General features: G+C 29.7%; 2 protein-coding genes across 2 annotated transcripts; one reads left to right on the top strand and one right to left on the bottom strand.

Annotated features, from left to right (window-relative positions):
• Positions 1-452: 452 nt before the first annotated feature.
• Positions 453-3,690, top strand: LOC137816259 (cation/H(+) antiporter 15-like). The gene is made up of 2 exons (XM_068619337.1): positions 453-1,495; positions 2,160-3,690. Exons 1-2 carry the CDS (start codon positions 488-490, stop codon positions 3,405-3,407), a joined length of 2,256 nt encoding a protein of 751 aa, XP_068475438.1. The 5' UTR covers positions 453-487; the 3' UTR covers positions 3,408-3,690.
• Positions 3,691-5,258: 1,568 nt separating this feature from the next.
• LOC137815069 (putative ABC1 protein At2g40090) lies at positions 5,259-11,331 on the bottom strand. Its single transcript, XM_068618100.1, has 11 exons — positions 11,085-11,331; positions 10,280-10,434; positions 10,016-10,141; positions 9,807-9,902; positions 9,583-9,683; positions 9,339-9,375; positions 8,234-8,452; positions 7,694-7,805; positions 6,464-6,735; positions 5,973-6,086; positions 5,259-5,765 (listed from the first exon to the last, which is right to left on the bottom strand). The coding sequence occupies exons 1-11, from the start codon at positions 11,260-11,262 to the stop codon at positions 5,550-5,552; spliced, it is 1,626 nt and encodes a 541-aa protein (XP_068474201.1). The 5' UTR covers positions 11,263-11,331; the 3' UTR covers positions 5,259-5,549.
• Between the last annotated feature and the right edge of the window lie 8,822 nt (positions 11,332-20,153).

Raw genomic sequence — 20,153 nt, 5'->3', positions numbered from 1 at the left:
TGAGATTTTGGCAAGTGCATCATCTTCTATCCCTCTCTTTGCTTCTTTCAATGCTCCCAACTTGCATATGAACCATGCATCCATACTATATATATACATAATTACATGCAAAACCAAATTTAGATGATTATTTAGATGCTTTTATCATTCATTTACTCGATAATGGCCCGACAGCATCCTGTGGTACGATAGATTCAACAAATCTTTGATAAGATAGACTTTAAATGACTCTGATAACAGGTTAAAGAAAGAAGGAACTTTAAACCTAAGTGAATCTCATAAAACTGACTTATAATATGAGTTTTGCACCCATTTATAAAGAATAAAATATCGTATCTAACAATATTTTTTCAATCAGAATTATAGTTTTGTTTTGATAATCATGTAAAAGTTTGGATTAACGGATTATGTTATAATTATCACGATGAAACTTTACAGAAATTGAGGTTGTGCATTGTGATTAATTTGTGGGTAATTATTGTTGCAGATGGGTATTATGATAAGTCCAGAACTATTTGGATCATCAGCTTTATCTGAGGTTCTGACCCCTTTGAAGTCAATCCTAACAACTGAAACCATATCATACGTGGGACTCATTTACATGGTCTTCCTGGCTGGTCTGGACATGAATTTCGACACAATATTCCTACGAGGAAGAAAGAAGGCCACAAGCATTGCCATTGCTGGCGTTGTGATTCCAATGTTTTGTGGGGGTTTCATATATGCTCTGGCTCTAAAAATGTACAAGGGACCCTCAGAGTATTGGGCAAATTTCGACACCCCAAAGGCTTATATGTTTTGGACCTTAATTTTGAGTGTCACAGGTTTTCCTATGGTTAGTCACATTCTTGCAGATCTGAAGCTCCTCTACACAGGACTTGGCAGAGTGACCTTAACAACAGCCATGATCAGTGACTTTTATAATTGGGTCATGTTTGCAATGTTGGTTCCGTTTGCCATAAACGGTGGAAGTGCCATCTACTCGGTGCTGAGCACTATAATTTATGTGCTTTTCTGCTTCGTTCTGATACGTCCTTATTTGGTGGATATAATAGTGCGAAAAACCAATCAAAATGAGTGGGACAATAACGGGTTGTTCATTGTGGTGATGGGAGCATATGCTTCTGCAGCAGTCACGGATCTGCTAGGGACACACCCTGTTGTTGGGGCTCTGGTTTATGGAATAATGATACCTCGTGGCAAATTTACTCACTTGCTCATAGAGAGGTCAGAGGATTTTGGGGTTGTTTATCTGGCTCCATTGTTCTTTGGTAGTTGTGGCATAAGGCTGAGAGCAATATATGTCATAAAAACTCAAGGTTTGGGCCTGGTGCTCTTCATTTTGCTCCTCTCATTCCTCCCAAAGATTTTAAGCACAGTAATAGCCACTCAGTTTTATGGCATGTCTGTTCTTGATGGTTTGTCTATTGGACTGCTCATGAACACCAAGGGCATCCTACCAATATTAATGCTCAACAGTGCCTGGGACAAACAGGTATCCAGTAATTTCATTACATAAATTGTTTTTGCTTTCATGAATGAACATAGAGTAAGCCTAATGAAGATTCAAAACAAATATTGAAGTAGATAAATGTATATTAGCAACGAGGTTATAAGATTGACAAAAACACTCATTAATCAATGTTACTAACTCGACCAATTTAAAAGCAATGGACGAATACTGCAACGCAATACTTTTCAATCTCCAATCCTAACATCGCACAAAAACTACACAATGGTCAGAAAATACAAGTCTCAAAACACCAAACTGAGCATTCCAACAGAACCGCAGACACACCTAATAGAAAACATAAAATCCTTCCACCCAAATGGGCCAATGTAAAAACAATGCAAAGGAAAGAAAACAATAAACTTCATTCCTTCTTCATTACCCGGATAACCATCTCAAGAACCTGCAACAAACACCAAATCTCTTTGTTGGCTAAAGGCCAACGTTATTAGCATTCAGCCTGAAAACATAAGAGATATGCAACAACAAAAAACCATACATGCCGAATCTTAGGAACTTACACCACTTATACCCCCAACTACACCCTTACTTTTTAAATTTTTGTATCATACTCCGTTTTTACTCAGTCATAGTTCCTTTCTTACTCAATTACAGTTGCTAAATGACCATTATTTTTGTTTGGTCTCAGATTTTGAGTGTGGAGTCCTTCTCAATTTTGACAATAGCTGTTCTGATAATGACCATGATGGCGCCTCTTATCATAAACGCTATATACAAACCAAGAAAGCTATACAAACAAAACAAACTCAAGACCATACAAAACTTAAAGGCCGAAGTAGAGCTGCGAATTTTAGCATGTGTCCACAACCCTCGACAAGCCACAGGAATGATCAACATGCTTGAAGCATATCACACCACAAAGCTCTCCTCTCTGCGTGTGTTTGCACTTCAGCTTGTTGAACTAAGTGGACACACCGCATCCCTTTTGGCTTCCCACATCAACAAGTACAACCAACAGCAGAGTGGTGGACAAGCCCTCACCAAACCACAGGAAGACTTGGAGAGCATCACCAACATTTTCAAAACATTCGCAGCCATAAATGAGCACAGCAACGTGGAGATCATTGCAGCAGTATCCTCCTATTCAACCATTCACGAGGACATATACAACGTCTCACAGGAGAAACAAGCAAACCTGATTTTCCTTCCTTTCCACAAGCAATCAAACATAGAGGGCATTCTAGAGACAGCCAACACTGTTTTCCAAGAAATAAACCGCAATGTGATGAGAGATGCACCATGCACCGTTGGAATCTTTGTTGACCGTGGACTTGCATCGTTGTTCAAGGTGAACTTGCGAGTGGTTATGGTTTTCATCGGAGGCCCTGATGACCGTGAAGCCTTGGCTGTTGCATGGAGGATGTCAAAGCATCAAGGGGTGCAACTGTCTGTGGTGAGGATTCTCATGTTTGGTGAGGCTGCAGAGGTTGATGTTATGTCGCAGGTTGAGTCTCATGGACTGTTATCTGTGGTGGTAGACAGTGAGAAGCAGAAGGAGTTGGATGATGAGTACGTGAGTGCATTCAGACTGAAAGCAGTGAGCAATGAGGATTCTATAAAGTATTCAGAGAAAGAAGTTCGGTGTCGTGAAGATATTCCTGAAGTGCTTAATCAGATTGACCAAATTGGTTATGATTTGTATATTGTAGGTGAAGGAGCAGGTAGAAACTGTTTGATATTGTCAGAGTTGATGAAATGGACTGATTGTCCTGAACTTGGTGTGGTAGGGGACATTTTGGCATCCAATAGTTTTGGTTCAAGCTCTTCTCTGCTTATTATACAGCAATATGGGTTTGGGGGAATGGCGTTTGAGAACACTAATATCACACACCATCCTAAGGAACATGATTCTGGGACAGTTTTTGGGGAGCTATAGAATAGCATCAGTGATGGTTGTTTCTTGGGACTTGACTTTTGCTTGGTTATGGCTTAGGCGATAAACAACTATTTTGTAATTGTTTGTTTGAGTAGGTGAAGAATTAGAGGATTGTTGATAAGGAACGTAAATTTAATTTTCAAGAGATGTTACCTTCAGATCATTCTTTCTACTTGTCAACCTTTTTTCTCCGACAAGATATAAGAGATAAGGGTAACGGTTCTAGTAATATACAAATATTTTTATTCATATAATAACTTATAGTAGAAAAATATTATTTTGGCAACTTAGTTAACTAGACCATTTTAATCTTTCAAAATTTCATCACCTACATTTTACTAAAAAGATTATTTCTTTTTTTAATTTAGAGCAATTCAACATATCAACACTCTATATAATATATATGGTTTTGTTAGGATTAAAAGAAGAATGATATAATATATATGGTTTTGTTAGGATTAAAAGAAGAATGATAATATATTGACAACTCGAATTAGATTACAACTAAACAAATAAATAAGAGATAAAACAAAATTATAAATAGGATGTCTTTCGCTGTGCAATTGTTAAAGTAATATTTTCCTAAAAAAATATAAGTATAATTATTTTGAAATTTAACTTTATATTCCAATCATAAGATAAGTGTAGTTTATAATATTATTTAAGAGATAATATATTTGAATAGTTAAGAAAATGTGAAGAAAAAAAGAATATATATATATATATATATATATATAAAAAAGGATTATTGGGGATAGAAAATGCATAGAAATTTTCTCTGGAAGAAAAACATAAAAACCACTTTTAATTTACTTTGATGTTCTCTATTGGATGAAAAGTAAGTGAAAAAAATAGTTAATGTATCAAAATTCTACTCATTAATAAAATTAATATAAATAATCATGTTAAATAAAGTTTTAAAAGGTTAAAAGTTTACCATCTCACTAAGTAGTTCAACTAAAGAAGATAGTTTCTACTATATTCCCTTGATAACTTAAAATAATATTATTTTAATATATTTTTATTTTACTTTTTAATTTAAAATCTTAATATATTATTAAAGTTGGATGTTAAGTAATAAGTAGTGTATTTGTTTTAGGGTTGCAAAAGTATTCTTTCTATTAGGCCGATACGTTTAGAATAATGATTATTGCTTAGGACAGGAAAATATTCTTTTGAGACTACTATTAATACTTAATTTTATGATGATATTCATTGAGGAAAAAAAATATATTCTTCTATTTTTGTTTATTTTAGCTTTATTTTTTATTTCTTAGATTTTTTGTAAGTCAAAACATTAAAATATTTTAAATACACTATTTAAGAAAATTAGTTATATATTAGCTATAACAAAATATCCATGCTCCATTTTCACTTGTATCAATTTTATTCTTAAAAAAAATTCAGATCTTAATAGTAATAGTAATTATAATAATAAAATAGTATTAACATGTTATTTTAATAATAAAATATGATCAATGATATTATTATTTTTTATAATAATAACAATATTATTGAAATCATAATTCTTTATATTATTTTAGATTCACTATAATAATATTAGTTTTAATTATTATTATATAATAATAATCGATATTATTAATTATAATATTTTTATAATATAAGTATATTTTTAATATTAATTTTATTATTATAATTACTATATTTTATCATAAAAAATATTTATTAGCTATAATTAATGCTTTAAAAAAGTATTACAAAAATATTAGTCATAATAATAAATTATTAACTTCAAATATCTAGTAGAGAACTGAATTTCTTTGTCACAAATACATACACAAGGAACGAAAGCATGTAAAATAGCCATTTGAATGGACTCGAAGACAACCATTGAAACTATTGTCAAAAAGTAATCTCTATATTTCACAGTTTCCCCATAAATTAATGGGAGTTTACAACAATATTCTGCGTCACCAAATACAGTAAAACCTACATGCTAACACAAGTATGACTTGCTCCTTTACTTTCACCCTCTTCAACCTTCAAAGTGCATGTTCTATGTTTTAGAGATTCCACAAGCTCAAACAAAAGTTACATATTTGTGACCACGGACACAAAAAATACAAGAGTTTATTTCCCAAAAGAATAAAATGTAGCAAATAATGAGGCAGATCAATTCTTCTATAATGGTTGGTTAGACCAAGACAAAGCCTTTCTTAGTTGCAAAACCCACAAGGCCATCTGCATTCCCCAGAGTCGTACTTCTAGCAAAATCTTATCCAATTTAACGTTTAACCATGTTAAAAGTGATTTGCTTTGCAACATCTTTGCTTCAATGACAGCCTCCGAGGAAACTTTTCCAATGATAAAAAAGGTCTCCAAAGATGATCCCTGTGACTGATCATGATACCCAAAAAGAAAAGGAAATCTATTATAAACAGACACAGCAAGTAGGACAATCTCAAGTTTCCATTGCTATTTTTACTTCTATTCGCCGGACTGGATATTTTACAATTAAACACAAGATACATTGGTTTGAAGAGTATTCATCAATCAAATCACATGCCATGCAATGTAGCAAACGGAAAACATAGTTGTATTTACCAGAGAATTATTGACCGCTCGTAAACAATCATTTGTCTTCAGCATTAGAAGAATCACGCGTGGTAATCTCCTTAAAAGCTCTGAGATCTGATGGAAATATTGAGATGCGTACATCTGCAAAACAATTAGGAGAGTCATTTTAGAGCTTCTTTTCCTTCAAGGGCATGCTAAGCAAGGAAGTTTGACCATGCAAAACCCTAAACCGTAAAAACAGACTGACTTTTTATTTAAATATTCAGTAAAAAGTGAACCAAGCTGTAGTCGACCAATTTCTTAAAACAAGTGGTTAAACTGCAGATCACAGGATTCAGGAGACAAAAAAGAGAAGAATCAAGAATTTTACCTATTTCTGTAACAAAACCAGCAGGAACATGAGTATTACTTACAGTGGTATTAGGAAATGTAAAGTGCAAGCATTGTAATCCAAAAAAACATGAACCTGGGACTGAAATACAACTCTTACGAAATTTTTCCCTTAAGCTATATATTACCTGCAGTTCTAATCGTTCATTCTCATCTCCCTGTATAACCAAATGATCCATAGATGGGTCAACAACCCTATTCCATGGCCTCATAGTTAGAACTCCAGCAAAGAGTGCATATAAATCCTCCCCAGCTCCCAACTTTGCACTGTATTCTTTGATTGCATTAGCATCAGCAAATACCAACCCCTTCCATAATGAAGCATAATTAGTTCTTGTTTGGAAGTCAAGCTCTTTATAGAGTCCGTGGTCTAAAAGAATCAACTGTGGTTTTTTCCTGCCTATATGAGAAATAAATGGCCGAATTAAAAAAAAAGCACTGACATCCTAGTAACCAACAATGCAGTTATTGTAAAAAATCAAACAAAAAGTTGGAGACAGAGGTGAACAAACAAACCAAAACCTTTAATAGAACAAGAGCATGGATATTTATGGAGAGAGTAAATATCTGCATTTGGATGGTTGATAATGTAAAGCGTGCAAAACATTATGGTATATTCAAATTGAAATTGCAATTTTATTAATTTCGAAATCAGAAATGGTACTTAAATATTTTCGTTAACAGTTGAAATAAACAACCATTTTGCTGTATAATATTTTCAAATTCATAATCACATATTTATACATGCATCTCAATTTTCAATTTTAATCTAAACAGACAGCATGGGATGGTCTTCATCCTTCTGCAGTCATCTTATCTTCCCAAATGTCTCTGCAAATAACAGTGGAGAACCATTGGTGCAGCCTGTTGTGGGCCATTTATTGCACCCCCTTATCAAGCTCCCCCATTTTGGTGCATCAGTGATGATAAAATTTTATTAGTCTAGAGTCTAGTCTTCAATAGAATAGTTTATTAGTCTTCATATGACATTTGTTAATGCCAACCATAGCTATTAATTTTTCCTTGGATTTTTGCCAATGCCACCATAATTCTAGAAAACAGATATGAATTGCTCATCCCATATTAAATTAGGGCTTGAAACTTTCTCTTAGAAAAGCCAAATTTATCTGGTCCAAGATTTGGCCATTAGTATCCAAATGTTAAAGGTGACACCATCTCATACGTAAGGGGAGGAATTTATAGATTATTTTTTTCTTTCTTGTGGTAGATAAATTAACAAAACAAAACAATAGTCTAAATGAGTCGAAAAGAAACAACTAATCTATTTCAGGGCCATAATGACTGATAGAAAATAGTTATAGTTCGGCAAGGGAGGCACGAAGGGAAGGAATAATTACCCCAAATGCTAGTTTTACTGGAAGGCAATGGGCGAACCAACAAGTTAGCAGAATGCGGATCACAATGTACAAAACCATGCTTGAACATCATTTCAGCAAAAGTTTGACTAACCTGCAAAAATGTTGATCACATACTAAATTAATAAATGAAAGGGAACCTTGGCGTAAAAGTTGAAGTTATCACCATATGACCAAGAAATCACAGATTTGACTCGAGAATCTTGAAGATACAAAGAAAAGGCGGCCACATATACAGTTTAAACCCACACAGAGATCGCACAATTCTGTGTGTAGGAGCTTTATGAGTTTATGGTACCATGGTGCCCTTTATTTTGCTTATAAATCATATATGGAATGGAACTAATTGCATGAGGCAATCAAAATGCTCATCATTAACTCTCCTAACTTCATGGACACATGTAGCCGTATCAAAGATATCTGAACGCAGACAATAATGTCACGAAAAACCAACACACTATCAAAACCTATTGTTGACCACTGTACAAGTGTCCATAGTGAAACCCATAAACATGAACTTACCAGTGTTGAAAGTTCATGCAAGTCGATCCCAAGTTTCTGAATGGTTTTTACATCATTTACATAAGCACCATCCATGAATTCCATTGTCAGCAGCTTCGAGGTACTCAGATTCCAATAAACTTTTGGTGCATATACATAATTCGCAATATGAGGAGACAACTTGTGGAAGTTATCCAAACACCTCTCACTGTTCTTTGCCTCAGTTAAAAAATCTAATTCCTGCAATAATAATATTAAGAAACTAAATAGCAAACAGGGAAAACATGAAGCAGAAAATAAAACAGAATTTAATAATGATGAATGAAAAACATAAAATTCCAAAATCCAATACATCTCAAGCAATTTTTACGAGTAAAAAATATTAATCATGCTAGCACATCATATCTCGTAGCCAAAACAATTAGGGCATGGTTATACATGTTTCTCAAAAAATTCTTACGCAAGTAAAATATCGTAAATGTCATGTCATGAATGAATGAAAAATAATAAGGTTAGCAAGAAAAGTAAATAAATTTTAGATAACATCTATAGAAAAACAGATCAAGGCTTTAATGCAGATCCCACCTCCAGCCTCAAAAGACAATATAGAAAGTCAATAGAAACAAACAGACACTGAAGATAAAATACCATCCTAACACGAAACCTGACTATAACAAAAAGTGAACTCATATTAGGTATATTATCAAACTTAAATCCACAAATTTTAAACATTTTCCAAACCAACTAAAGAAGTAATATTTTACCCTACATGACTTCTTTTCTTAGGGGAGGGGGGTAAGCATAAAAAATTAGAATTTTCTTTGACCCATATGATTTATTGGTTAAACAATTTACACATTGGCTTGTAAAGAGGAAAATGATGGCTTTTTTTATTTATATGATCATGATATAACTGAATTTAACATGTATTTAAGGTTCCCATCAAATTTTGATGAAATGGTTTTAACTATACACCAACTTTATTCCAAAATTAAAGATGTACATAGTCATAATATACAATGAAATCAATCTTGAAAGTTAAACCAGTCCACTAAACATAATCCACTAATAAGCATGCATATATTTTTAGGCATAGATATTTCTTCAAAGTTAAATAGCAACTTGCCTTGGGCAAACTTTCACTAATCTCATCAATCAACCACCTGTAGACAGAAGTAAACAGAACATCAATAAACGATCAGTGCATAGCAACCGATGGAAACTGAGGACATTAAAACTATAGCTATAGAGACAACTTAGACCATTATTTTTTTCCAATAATTAAATGCACACATCCATCAAATGGCTTTTAAAACTTCCCACAATAATGATGATGGTAAATTTCACTGCCGATGGCATCAAAGCTGTACCTATAATCAAAACTGGGAAAAAATCTGTGCAATGTGTTTACAACCAATTCCACAGTGGCATGATCAGCAGCTGCAGTATCCGTCATGTGAGTATGCTGAACCTGAACAAACATTGACAGATACAAATATGAAACAAATATTAATAATAAAGCATTAATACTGACATAGAATCAAACTGATCCAAATTTGCACATATATAACAAAATATTAGCAACAAGCAGAACCTTGACAGCAACTTTTTGGCCATCATGCATGCGAGCTACATGAACTTGTGCAAGGGAAGCACTTGCTATTGGAACTGGATCAAACTCAGAAAATATCTACATTAAAAGGAAAAACTCATTCACCGCTATAGACAAAATCAATGACCAACGGAACTAATTACACAAAAACAATATCTTTGTCTATTAGGAATGAAACACATAGTATATACTTTATCTGGAGTATCACCAAGCTCTCTCTTGAATACGTTGCATACTTGCTCATACGAAGAAACTGGACACTTATTTAGCATAGATTCCCTCATTGTCTGAACATATTCCTCAGGAACTAAATATTCCTGTAAATAATTGAATAATCAAACAACTCATCATTGCCTATTGTGCAAGAGATGGACAACACCAGCAAGTAATGAAGTTGGTGGTCTCCGTATCTATTTTTCCCTTTAAAATCAATAGGAGGGGAAATTAAAGCATACCAATTGCCCAAGATGTTGTCCAAGCTTTATATAAACCCCTCCATTCTTAAAACAAAGGTGTTGAAGTTTTTGTGCTGACCGGAGGTGAACTTCATGCTTGATTCTCTCCCTATCAATACTCCCATCCGGAAGTCCCCACAGTGAATATTCATAATCTACAAATAACACAAAATCATAACCAGCTTTACTAATACAAGCTTCATTTTCACATAACTAACAAGTTAAAAATATGTTTTCTACCCTACAGACACAATCACACAAATCATAATTGAGTAAATCACCACTTGGTCCTTGAAAGTGTAACGCACTGTTACATTAATTTACAAAATTTAAGAAAAATCAAACTAGTGCAAAAATTGATCAATTGTTTCATCTAAGTCCCTAAATTTAACCGCTTATTATTACTTAGCCTCTAAACATATATAATAACATCATCTCTTAAGGGATACCTTTTTTGAATTTTGGATCAATGTGATTGTAGGATTTTAATTTCGTTAGTTTTGGGGACTGCTTTGAAAGCGCGGTAAAATTTGAGAAGCTAGAAGGGTAGTTTACTCAACAATCCATAATTCAGAAAATAATCGTGCATAAATTTAACTATTGAACCATTTAGCCTAAAGTGTAAACGTACATACATTTCCAACAAGTTCAATTGTCTTAACAACTGATCAGTAATCACGCTTCAGTAATCGATTCCATGAGGCGGTAAATAGAATTGAAAAAGCAACAAAAGAACACGCGGAATATTGAATGAGCGTTCATAGAAAGTTCGAGAACAAAGGAGGTTAAAGTAGATCGAAAGTACCGAAAGCAATGCTAGCAGCCGTGACCGCGTCGCTGAAGAGGCGATGGGGGACGGTGGTGCAAAGCTTGAGAGCCGTCTCGGGGTCGTCGGAAGTAGCAATGAGCGCCGTAGTGACGCCGCCGCCAACGGCGGAGGCAACAAGAGAGAATTTGGCACCTGCGCGCCATAACCAGGCCATGTGATTGGGAGTGACAAAGAGTATTCGATGGATTTACATGCCAATGCCATCCCTAATGTATCAAAGTGTAACGAGAATACGCATGGGTATTACCGTAATAAGTCAAAATACGATTTAATCTATGTGTTCTACTTTGTTTAGTTTCAATATATTTTAAAAAATTTGCTCAATTTGATATTTGTGAAATAAAATAAAATTACAATGTTCTATAATTCTAATCATTTTAAAATTTATTTAATATCCTTTGCAACTGTATATTTTTTAATGGTCTTAGGATTTAATTCTTTGAAAATGAAAATATGTGTTATAAAGAATATAAAATATCATGATTTTTTAATACAAAATCAATTGTCCAAATTTTAATGAAATTAAAAATAAAAAAAAAATTAAAATTAATTATAATACATATCTTAAAATAAAAATAATAAAGAAATATAATAAAGGTTATGATAAATATGTATATTAATTATAATTTTTTTCAAACAAATATTTTGGAATTAAACATCAACTTAAAGATACTTATTATTATTTTATTTTTCTTTAAATTTCCAATTTATAAAATAATAGAATAATTATTATTTTCAGATAACCTGATATAGATATCGCATATATCACAAAATTTTAAATAAATAAAATTTGAAGCAACCGAGACTATTATAAACATAATTTGAACTTTAGAAATGAAGCTTCTTTTTTTTAGTAAAGATTGTTCGTTCCAAATCTAGAAAAGCCGAAGTCAAAATAACTAAAGTCATGGTCCAAATTCATAAACATGCACTTCATAATACTAGTAGTCTGAAATATTCTAACAAATTAATTGTTCTTTGCGTAAATAAAGATAATCTAAAATCTAGTTCAGATAAATTTTTAATTACATAAAAAGTTAATTAATTATTTGAAGTTTATATTTGATAAAAAAAGGTCGAAGTACATACGTATATTTTATTCTTATACACAAAAACTTTTTTTTAAATGAGTTGATAACTAAACTAGATTCAATGAGATGTTTCTTGTAATGTAATGTTGAATGGAATCAATGAGATGTTTGTTATATTTAGCCAGTGTTCTTAATTGAAGTAGATGTTATTTAATAGAATATTTAAAATTAAAAATAACATTTTCTTTAAACATGTTAAAATAACAATAAGGTGACCATAATTTCACAATAAAAGAAAATTATAAACTACATGACCACACAACACATGTTATTAAGAAACTTTAAATTGTTTATTCTTTATAAAAATATATATTTTTTATTTTTCACTTATAATATTTTACTTGTAATATTTGGTAGATATTTACGATCTAATTTTTTTTTAATTGTTTTTCAACTATCCAATTATCCGTAAGCAACTCATAAACTTGTTAGGAATTCACATAAGTTTAATATAAGTTTGAAGTTTCGAGTAGAGAGATTATTGATTAATAATATGAATAATATATAAATAGAAAAAAAATCTACAAACATTGGAACTTCAAATTTTTAAATTGAAGATGATGTATTAAACTCTTATATATATTTGTTTATGACTCATTAAGTGTAAATCCTTCAAATGTTTTTTTTTGGAAGAAATTAACACTACTTTAGTGTAATTTTTCACTTGATTCTTTGTTTTCATCACCTTCAACTAACATATAAGAGGATCATAGCACATTTTCCTTTTAAGAATACTTGTTCAACCTCATTCGTTAAACCATTTTCACTTAAAGACATAATTAACGTCATATCAATTAAACAACCATTTATGGTAAAGTCCCAAACACATGACTCATTACTAGGGTCATGGTCATGTGAATCTAAGAAAAGTGGAACATGTTGAGCTTGATAAAAAAAATATGTTATTGTACTGATAGGTCAAAACCGAGAGGTCAGGCCGAAAGCTAATGGCAAAATGACCTCTCGGTTGTCACAATATATATATATATATATATATATATATATATATATAAGATAAAACTAAAATATATATATATAGCAAGGTCGGAATTTACATAAGAAACCTGTGAAAAGGGGTGTGAAAATAATAAAATGGTGTAGAAAGAAAGTCCAAAAGGTAAAGTGAAAAGCCCATTTGGAAAATTGTATAAATAGGAATTCGACATAAGAGGTAAGGCAGAGTGATTTTTTGTCTGATGATACATAAAACTGTTTATGACTTTGGCATCGGAGCGCCTTGCAGGTCCCCCCCCCCATCTGTGTGAGGAAGAAGCCGAGAGCACCTAGCCGAGGAAGAAGCCGAGAGCACCTAGTCGAGGAAGAAGCTGAGAGCACCTAGTTGAGGGAGAAACCAAGAGAGTCCAGCCCAAGAGTAGAAGATTTATATAAAGTTGAATCTTGTCAACCTGCTTTAAGTATTATTGGTCCTTGTTGTAAGAACAGTTATCATCTTAGGTCATGACCTAATTGTATATTAGAATATGATTTATTTGTAGGACCTTACTCCATAGTCTATCACAAACTCTCAACAGAAACTACCAACAAATATTGATTTTCAAAAAACAATCAAAGAGACCCGTTGACAACAATCATAGTATATCATCATATCAAACTTCAAAATACATAAAAAAAACATAAATAGTTCACCAAACAATAATCTCAAACCATAAAAAAAATCTTATTAAATTTTTTATAAAAATATTTTTTATAAAAAAAATAATACTTTAATAAATCACGAACACAATAAGAAAAAAAAAATACATAATATATGTACGACACAAATATACTTTCAAAGAGTGTGTGTAGGGTTGGTTTAATATGAAATATGTTTAAGAATTTTTTGTTCTTGCTTACATGATGTGTTGCTTATGTGTGATAGGTATTCTGAATTTGATGACTTCACTTAAGAATATGAGGGTTAACAGTGTTAGGAAGAAGATGAAAGGTAAAAGAACAGTGTAGTCTGTAAACAACCATAACAAGAAAATGGTGGGTGTAAAATTGAAAAAAAAAACAAGAAGAAAAACAGAAAAAAAAATTGAACCATTAATTTAAAATTTAACCAGTCCCATCGTAGTGAAGGCCAATGTTTGTGTTGGAGTCGTGAATGTTCTTTTGGCAGTTGTATTAGGTTATAGACAATTGGATCTAATGTGTAAAGTGGTTTGTAAGTTTGAAAACAGTGTGGTCCCTTCTCGAATGACATATGTGTTATATTATGATGTGACTAATATCTTAATTCTTTTTTAATATGGATGTTGTTTCCTACAAGTTATTCATGATCTTATTTTTATATAGAAAATAAATAAACATGTATTTTTTGCACAATTGAGATATTGTCAAAAAGATCAAGAAATAAAGAAAATAAATAAAACGAATAGTGTAGTAAAAGAGTAAAATATATTTTATATTATTCTTCTATCACAAACACGTCATACGTTTACTGATTTTATAATAAATAGCATAAAGATATTTTATTTTAATAAGTGAAAGTTTAATGTTTACATTAATTTTAATTTTTAAATTTTTAAATAAAACATATATACATATAATGTGTAATTTGGTAAACATGAAAATTTATCTTCATTACTTTTCAGATACCATGTTAGCTTCTTTTCGTTTTTCATTTTTTTTTACATTAAAAAAAATTATTTTGTAGGTTTTATATGTTGATATATAAGAGTATTTCTAGAGTAACTTTCTTATTTTGCACAGTAGAGTAGAGATAGTGAAATATTTAATAAAGAGATATTACCGAGTCAAATTGTTGCTATTTTAATATATATATATATATATATATATATAATAAAAACTAAAAAATATTTTGTATACAAGAAAATTGAAAATCTCATTATATATTATGAATAATTATCTTACAAATCATACGAATGATTAGATAACAATATAAGTCCATTTTATATCACCATTAAATTATTAAATAAATAATTAAAAAAATGAATGGAATTAACTTTAAAATTAAGCAACATTTCGTCTACAAGCTATTAATTTACTTGCGGTGGTTATGTTCGTTTTCTTTATTTTTTTGTGTAGTATTGTACTAAATAGATTTAGTATGAATTCATTAGTTATTTTCAAATACTTAGATTATTATTATTTTCGAATCTCTCTGTCAAATTGTTTTCTCAAATTAATTATTTTAATCTCATCATAAAACTCAACCATCTTGGTAAGTATACTCTCGATTTTTTTTTATTTTTTAAAAGTATGCTGCTTATACTTTTCTATTTATTTATTTATTTGAATTAATTAATTATATTTTTTTGTAAATTAAAAAGTCAACACTCTGTACACACTTAGTCTTGTTCGATCCTTTTCAATAAATAAATAAGGGCCCTGTATAACGTTTTATTCTCTTTGAAAAAACATTTTTTTCTTTTTTTTAAAAATAACCTAGTGGTTTTTTATTTCCAAAAATTAAAAAAAATGAAGAAAATTATTTTAGTATTTTGAAATATCCTTGTTGAAAACTTAGAACTTTATTTACAAGTAACATTTGAGATGTAAAATAAATAATTTTAAAATTATATTCAAATTATAATAAGTAGTTTTATAGTAGATGGATATATAATGATTGGATTTATACAATACTTATATTAATACAAATAGACTTTTCATTTGAGTGTGTCTTTGCATGATATTAATAGATGAATAATTTAAATTAACTTACTCATCAATGAAGAATAATTTGACGAACAAGAACATTATTCACATGATAGGTGACTTCATTTTTTTTTTCTATCTTTAATCCTTCAACCAGTTTTTCTATAACTAACAAAAACTGTAAAAGAAAAAGTGAAAAAATACTAAAAATTTCAATTAAATGTTAAGCAGCCACTTATTCAAAATAAAATAAAATAATGCAATTACAATTACAAAATAAATAATCAGTATAAATTTTTTTGATATATTTCATTTTTTTAGTAATAATGAAAGAAAATTAATTTTAATAAAAAAAATATTTTTCCATTAATTTTAAGTCAATTGCTTTGATTATTTTGTAATTAATCACATATTTGATGTTTGATATTCGCGACATATGTTATTTAGAGACAATTAACATTAACTTGTTTTAAAATTTTAATAGAGTTTTTTTTATCTTTTTTATTTATATTTTAAGGTTTTGTTCGAAAGAGAGTGAGGTTGAAAAAGAAGGAGAAGGTGGGGTTGATTAGATGTAGAGAAAATGAATAGATTCAAGTAGAAAAATGGCATTGAAGTTTGTAAATGATTTTATTGATGTGATCAAATAAAAAATCATAATTTTTTCATTTATTTGTTATTTTATTTGTTTTTATATAAAATCATATGTTAATAAATATTAAGTTAATAAATTAAAATATTTTTTGTATTCATAATTTAATTATTTATTTTATTAAAGTATTAAAAAAATATTAATAGTATGATTATTAAAAAACTATCCGTTATATTTATAATGTTGTTAAACGTAAAACTAGTACAACATTTAAAAACATAATCGATTATAATTTGAATATAACCGATTATGTTGTAAATATTTTATTATTATTTATATAATAATTGATTATACCAGAAATATAATAGACTATTACTCATTTTCTTAGCAGATATTTTCTAAATAGTACAAAACGTTTGAGAGAAAATTTTTATTGTTTTTTTGTAATTTAAGAGATGAAACGATGATGGAACATTGCGTATTTGAGTACATTGTTGAATTTAATTTTGAATGCTTAACACACACAACACTTGTATTATTGGAAGTTTTTTTTTAAATAGTGAGCATGTAAAAAGCATCACAACACAAAGGAGATATTTTATTGTGGAAAATCATCTGAAATTCAAAACGACTAAGTCTTGTGTCGTATCCAACACGTCCCTTTCTTGAAAAGAAACTTGTTTATTTTTATCTTAATAAAATAAATAAATAAATATACTAATTAATCAGATCCCTAACTTCTCCGTGTTAAATACGTGTGTAAGTCACGCTATTACGTGCATGTTATCCCTTCCAAATTCGATATTAAAGGGACCACGTACACAAGTTTCAATTTTCAGGAACCATGTGTATACTTTGTGTTTTTTTATGATCCTTCTTCATTTGGATTTGTGACAACACTGTTATTTGGTTTGGTTTTTTTGCTGGTCTTTCTCCATTTTTCTTCTTTGTTGGCTTGCCTAGCAGAACAACATGTAGCATTGGGCCATGCTTGAAAAAGATTGAGAAATGACGCCTTTATATAATTTATCTTAATCTATTATAAATATATCAAGGAATTCTTTTAGTGTACACGTTTAATACTTTTAATTTATTTTTAATTACATTTTAAAATTAAAAAATTATTCGAATATTAAAAGTAATTGTCATCATGTATTGTTTTTATTCATGTACAAAGGAGATTCAGAAAACTCGACCAACTGAACAATTAACTTTTTCGTTTCGATTCGATTGATACTGACTTTCTACGCTTTTTTTTCTTCTAACTTCTTAGGTTCGACGGACTTTGCTTCCTTCGTTTGTTATCGATTGGGTTGGAAAAACACTTACAAAAGGTGTTATGACGCTCAAGTAAGTATTCAGTGTAATAAATGTATAAATTTCTGACACTCAAATAAGTATTCAGTGTAATAAACATATAAATTTGTGCTTATTTATATGGTTCTGATGGATCATGTTACTGGGCCAATATTAGCATATGAAAAGTGATTGAGAGCATATTAATTAGCTCTCCATACAACTTAATGTTGTTAATTATCTCTTGATCTTAATATAATTTTAAACATATTGATTGGTCGATATACCAAGACGTTTGAAACTCGTTTGGTCCCGATCATTAGAACTTCTTTTATAAAACTTATTATTAATATGATATAAAGATATTATGTTTTTTTTCCTTAATAAAAATAAAAAAAGGTTATAAGATTAAACAATTATTTCTCTTAATTAAAAAACACTTGTTTAAATAAGACTTATTAACAATTAAAAAATCCTTTCATCTGATTTCCTTGATATTTCTACTCCAGCTTACTCTTGTAAATTTCATGTTTCAATTTGTATCAAAAAGGTGTTTTTGCAACTTAAGCTTATGTCTTCGTGGTTAACTCTATGTTTAGTAAAGTAAAAAAAGTAACGGAAATGAGAAAATTGTAATTGTTATTCCATTAAAAACACTTATTTAGCAATAATATGATCAGAATAAACAAGTTACTCACATATATGTGCTAAAATAAATAATGTGTTACTTAGGTCACTTGTGAGTCTTTATTAGAAACAAAACCATTTATCTGAGTAAGAATGAAAAATAATATGATGTTTGTAAAGAGATGTATGCTTTTATGAATATTAGATGACAGAATTTACGAATAATAAGAGATAATATTGTGCTTGCAAGTTATTCAAGGAAAGAGTGATACTCAAGCAGTGATTTTAAATTTTCTTAGTTCAGCAAGAACAAACTTATATGATAGTCTACTTTTACTCTATAAAAAATTCCAAATAGAATCACTGGATACAACAATATTTAAGCTAAATTTTAATATTACATAATTAGTTTATTTTTACATGTTTAAATTGATGTTTTGATGCTTTTAATATATACTAATTGTATGTAATTGTTAGATATGAAAGGTTTAAGCCATTCTTTATTATTATATTTTGTGTTGTTTTGGACCTCTCACCATTATGTTTAACACTTCATTAAATAATGAATGTTCATATTAACAACAATACATCAATAAAAAGTTGTTTAAAAGTATTTTGAACCATACATGTCAAATTTCTAAAAAATGAAATTTTATAAATTTATATATATATATATATATATATATATATATATATTCCTGACCTTTATTAAAAAAACTAGCCCACACAAATAGTACAGATAACAGAATTAACAACTTCATACTTTTTTATATTTAAAATATTTCCATTTGTAATATATAAAAGTTATCGATGCTATGAAACAGTGTTAATCTAATTCTTTCTTAAATTAGTTAAGCAATAAATAATGCAAGGTTTTAATTTATATATATATATATATATATATATATATATATATATATATATATATATATATAACTCGTCTATTTGTATTATATTAAGGTCCTGGATAATATAATTTTTATTTATTTATAAAAGGATTGTTTTTTGACATCATGCATTTCTTTAGAGGTTTAGTTTGGAAATATATTTTATATTTATTTATCTTAAAATATTTTTAATGTTTATTTTTAATTTTATACACCTTTTTTTTAGACCTACATCCATTCTTAAAATATTTACATAAGAGTTGAAATATCTCTTAATTATCTCATTTTATTTTATTTATTATTCATTGAAAAAAAAATATAATACAATACAAAATTCATATTCAATTTCTGTACAAAAACATGAGTATCCCATAAACTGGGAAAACATGTGATTGGAAACAAGTTTGGAGATTGCAATTTATTGTTCTTAGTTCTCACACACTAATGAAAACGTCTTTTTGTAATCACTTTCAGAAAGGGATTTTCATGGAATGCAAATATGCTATAAAGAAGGCCATCACAGAGACAATGAGGGATTGAAGTTTATCATCTCTTTAAGCTAATGTTTCACAATATATTACGTGCGTTTGGTCATGGGAGTTGCAAGAAAGTAGAAAGCACCAAATTAAGTTGGTAACACATAGATTTTGGATAAGGATCAGAGGAGGAACAATCTGTTTGGTCAACCATGGATTCAATAACTTTTTTATATAAAAAATAAGAACAAGAAGAAGTTAGGTTTGAGCAAGCCAAAAGGTGTTTCAAAGGATTTTTTTTTTCCTTTCATTGAGTTGTCACGTTTTTATTAGATTTTCTCAATATGATGATGTATAGAACAAGAAAAATCTCTTTAAGAAAAACTCCGAAAAGTATAAAGTTAAACATGACGCTAATAGATAGATCACGGTCATTCAAAACTTTCCACGCAAAA

The sequence above is a fragment of the Phaseolus vulgaris genome, chromosome 1 (assembly GCF_000499845.2).
Source record: "Phaseolus vulgaris cultivar G19833 chromosome 1, P. vulgaris v2.0, whole genome shotgun sequence".
NCBI lineage: Eukaryota > Viridiplantae > Streptophyta > Magnoliopsida > Fabales > Fabaceae > Phaseolus > Phaseolus vulgaris.
The sequence above is the reverse complement of the archived record's forward strand: the minus strand, read 5'-3'. Positions and strand labels throughout refer to the sequence as shown.

Coding starts and splice junctions, on each gene's coding strand:
- LOC137816259 (XM_068619337.1), top strand. CDS start 488: ATGGGTATTATGATAAGTCCAGAACTATTTGGATCATCAGCTTTATCT. Junction 1,496..2,159: donor ACAGTGCCTGGGACAAACAG/GTATCCAGTAAT, acceptor GTTTGGTCTCAG/ATTTTGAGTGTGGAGTCCTT.
- LOC137815069 (XM_068618100.1), bottom strand. CDS start 11,262: ATGGCCTGGTTATGGCGCGCAGGTGCCAAATTCTCTCTTGTTGCCTCC. Junction 9,684..9,806: donor GCCAAAAAGTTGCTGTCAAG/GTTCTGCTTGTT, acceptor ATGTTTGTTCAG/GTTCAGCATACTCACATGAC. Junction 6,736..7,693: donor CAGTAAAACTAGCATTTGGG/GTAATTATTCCT, acceptor TTTCTCATATAG/GCAGGAAAAAACCACAGTTG.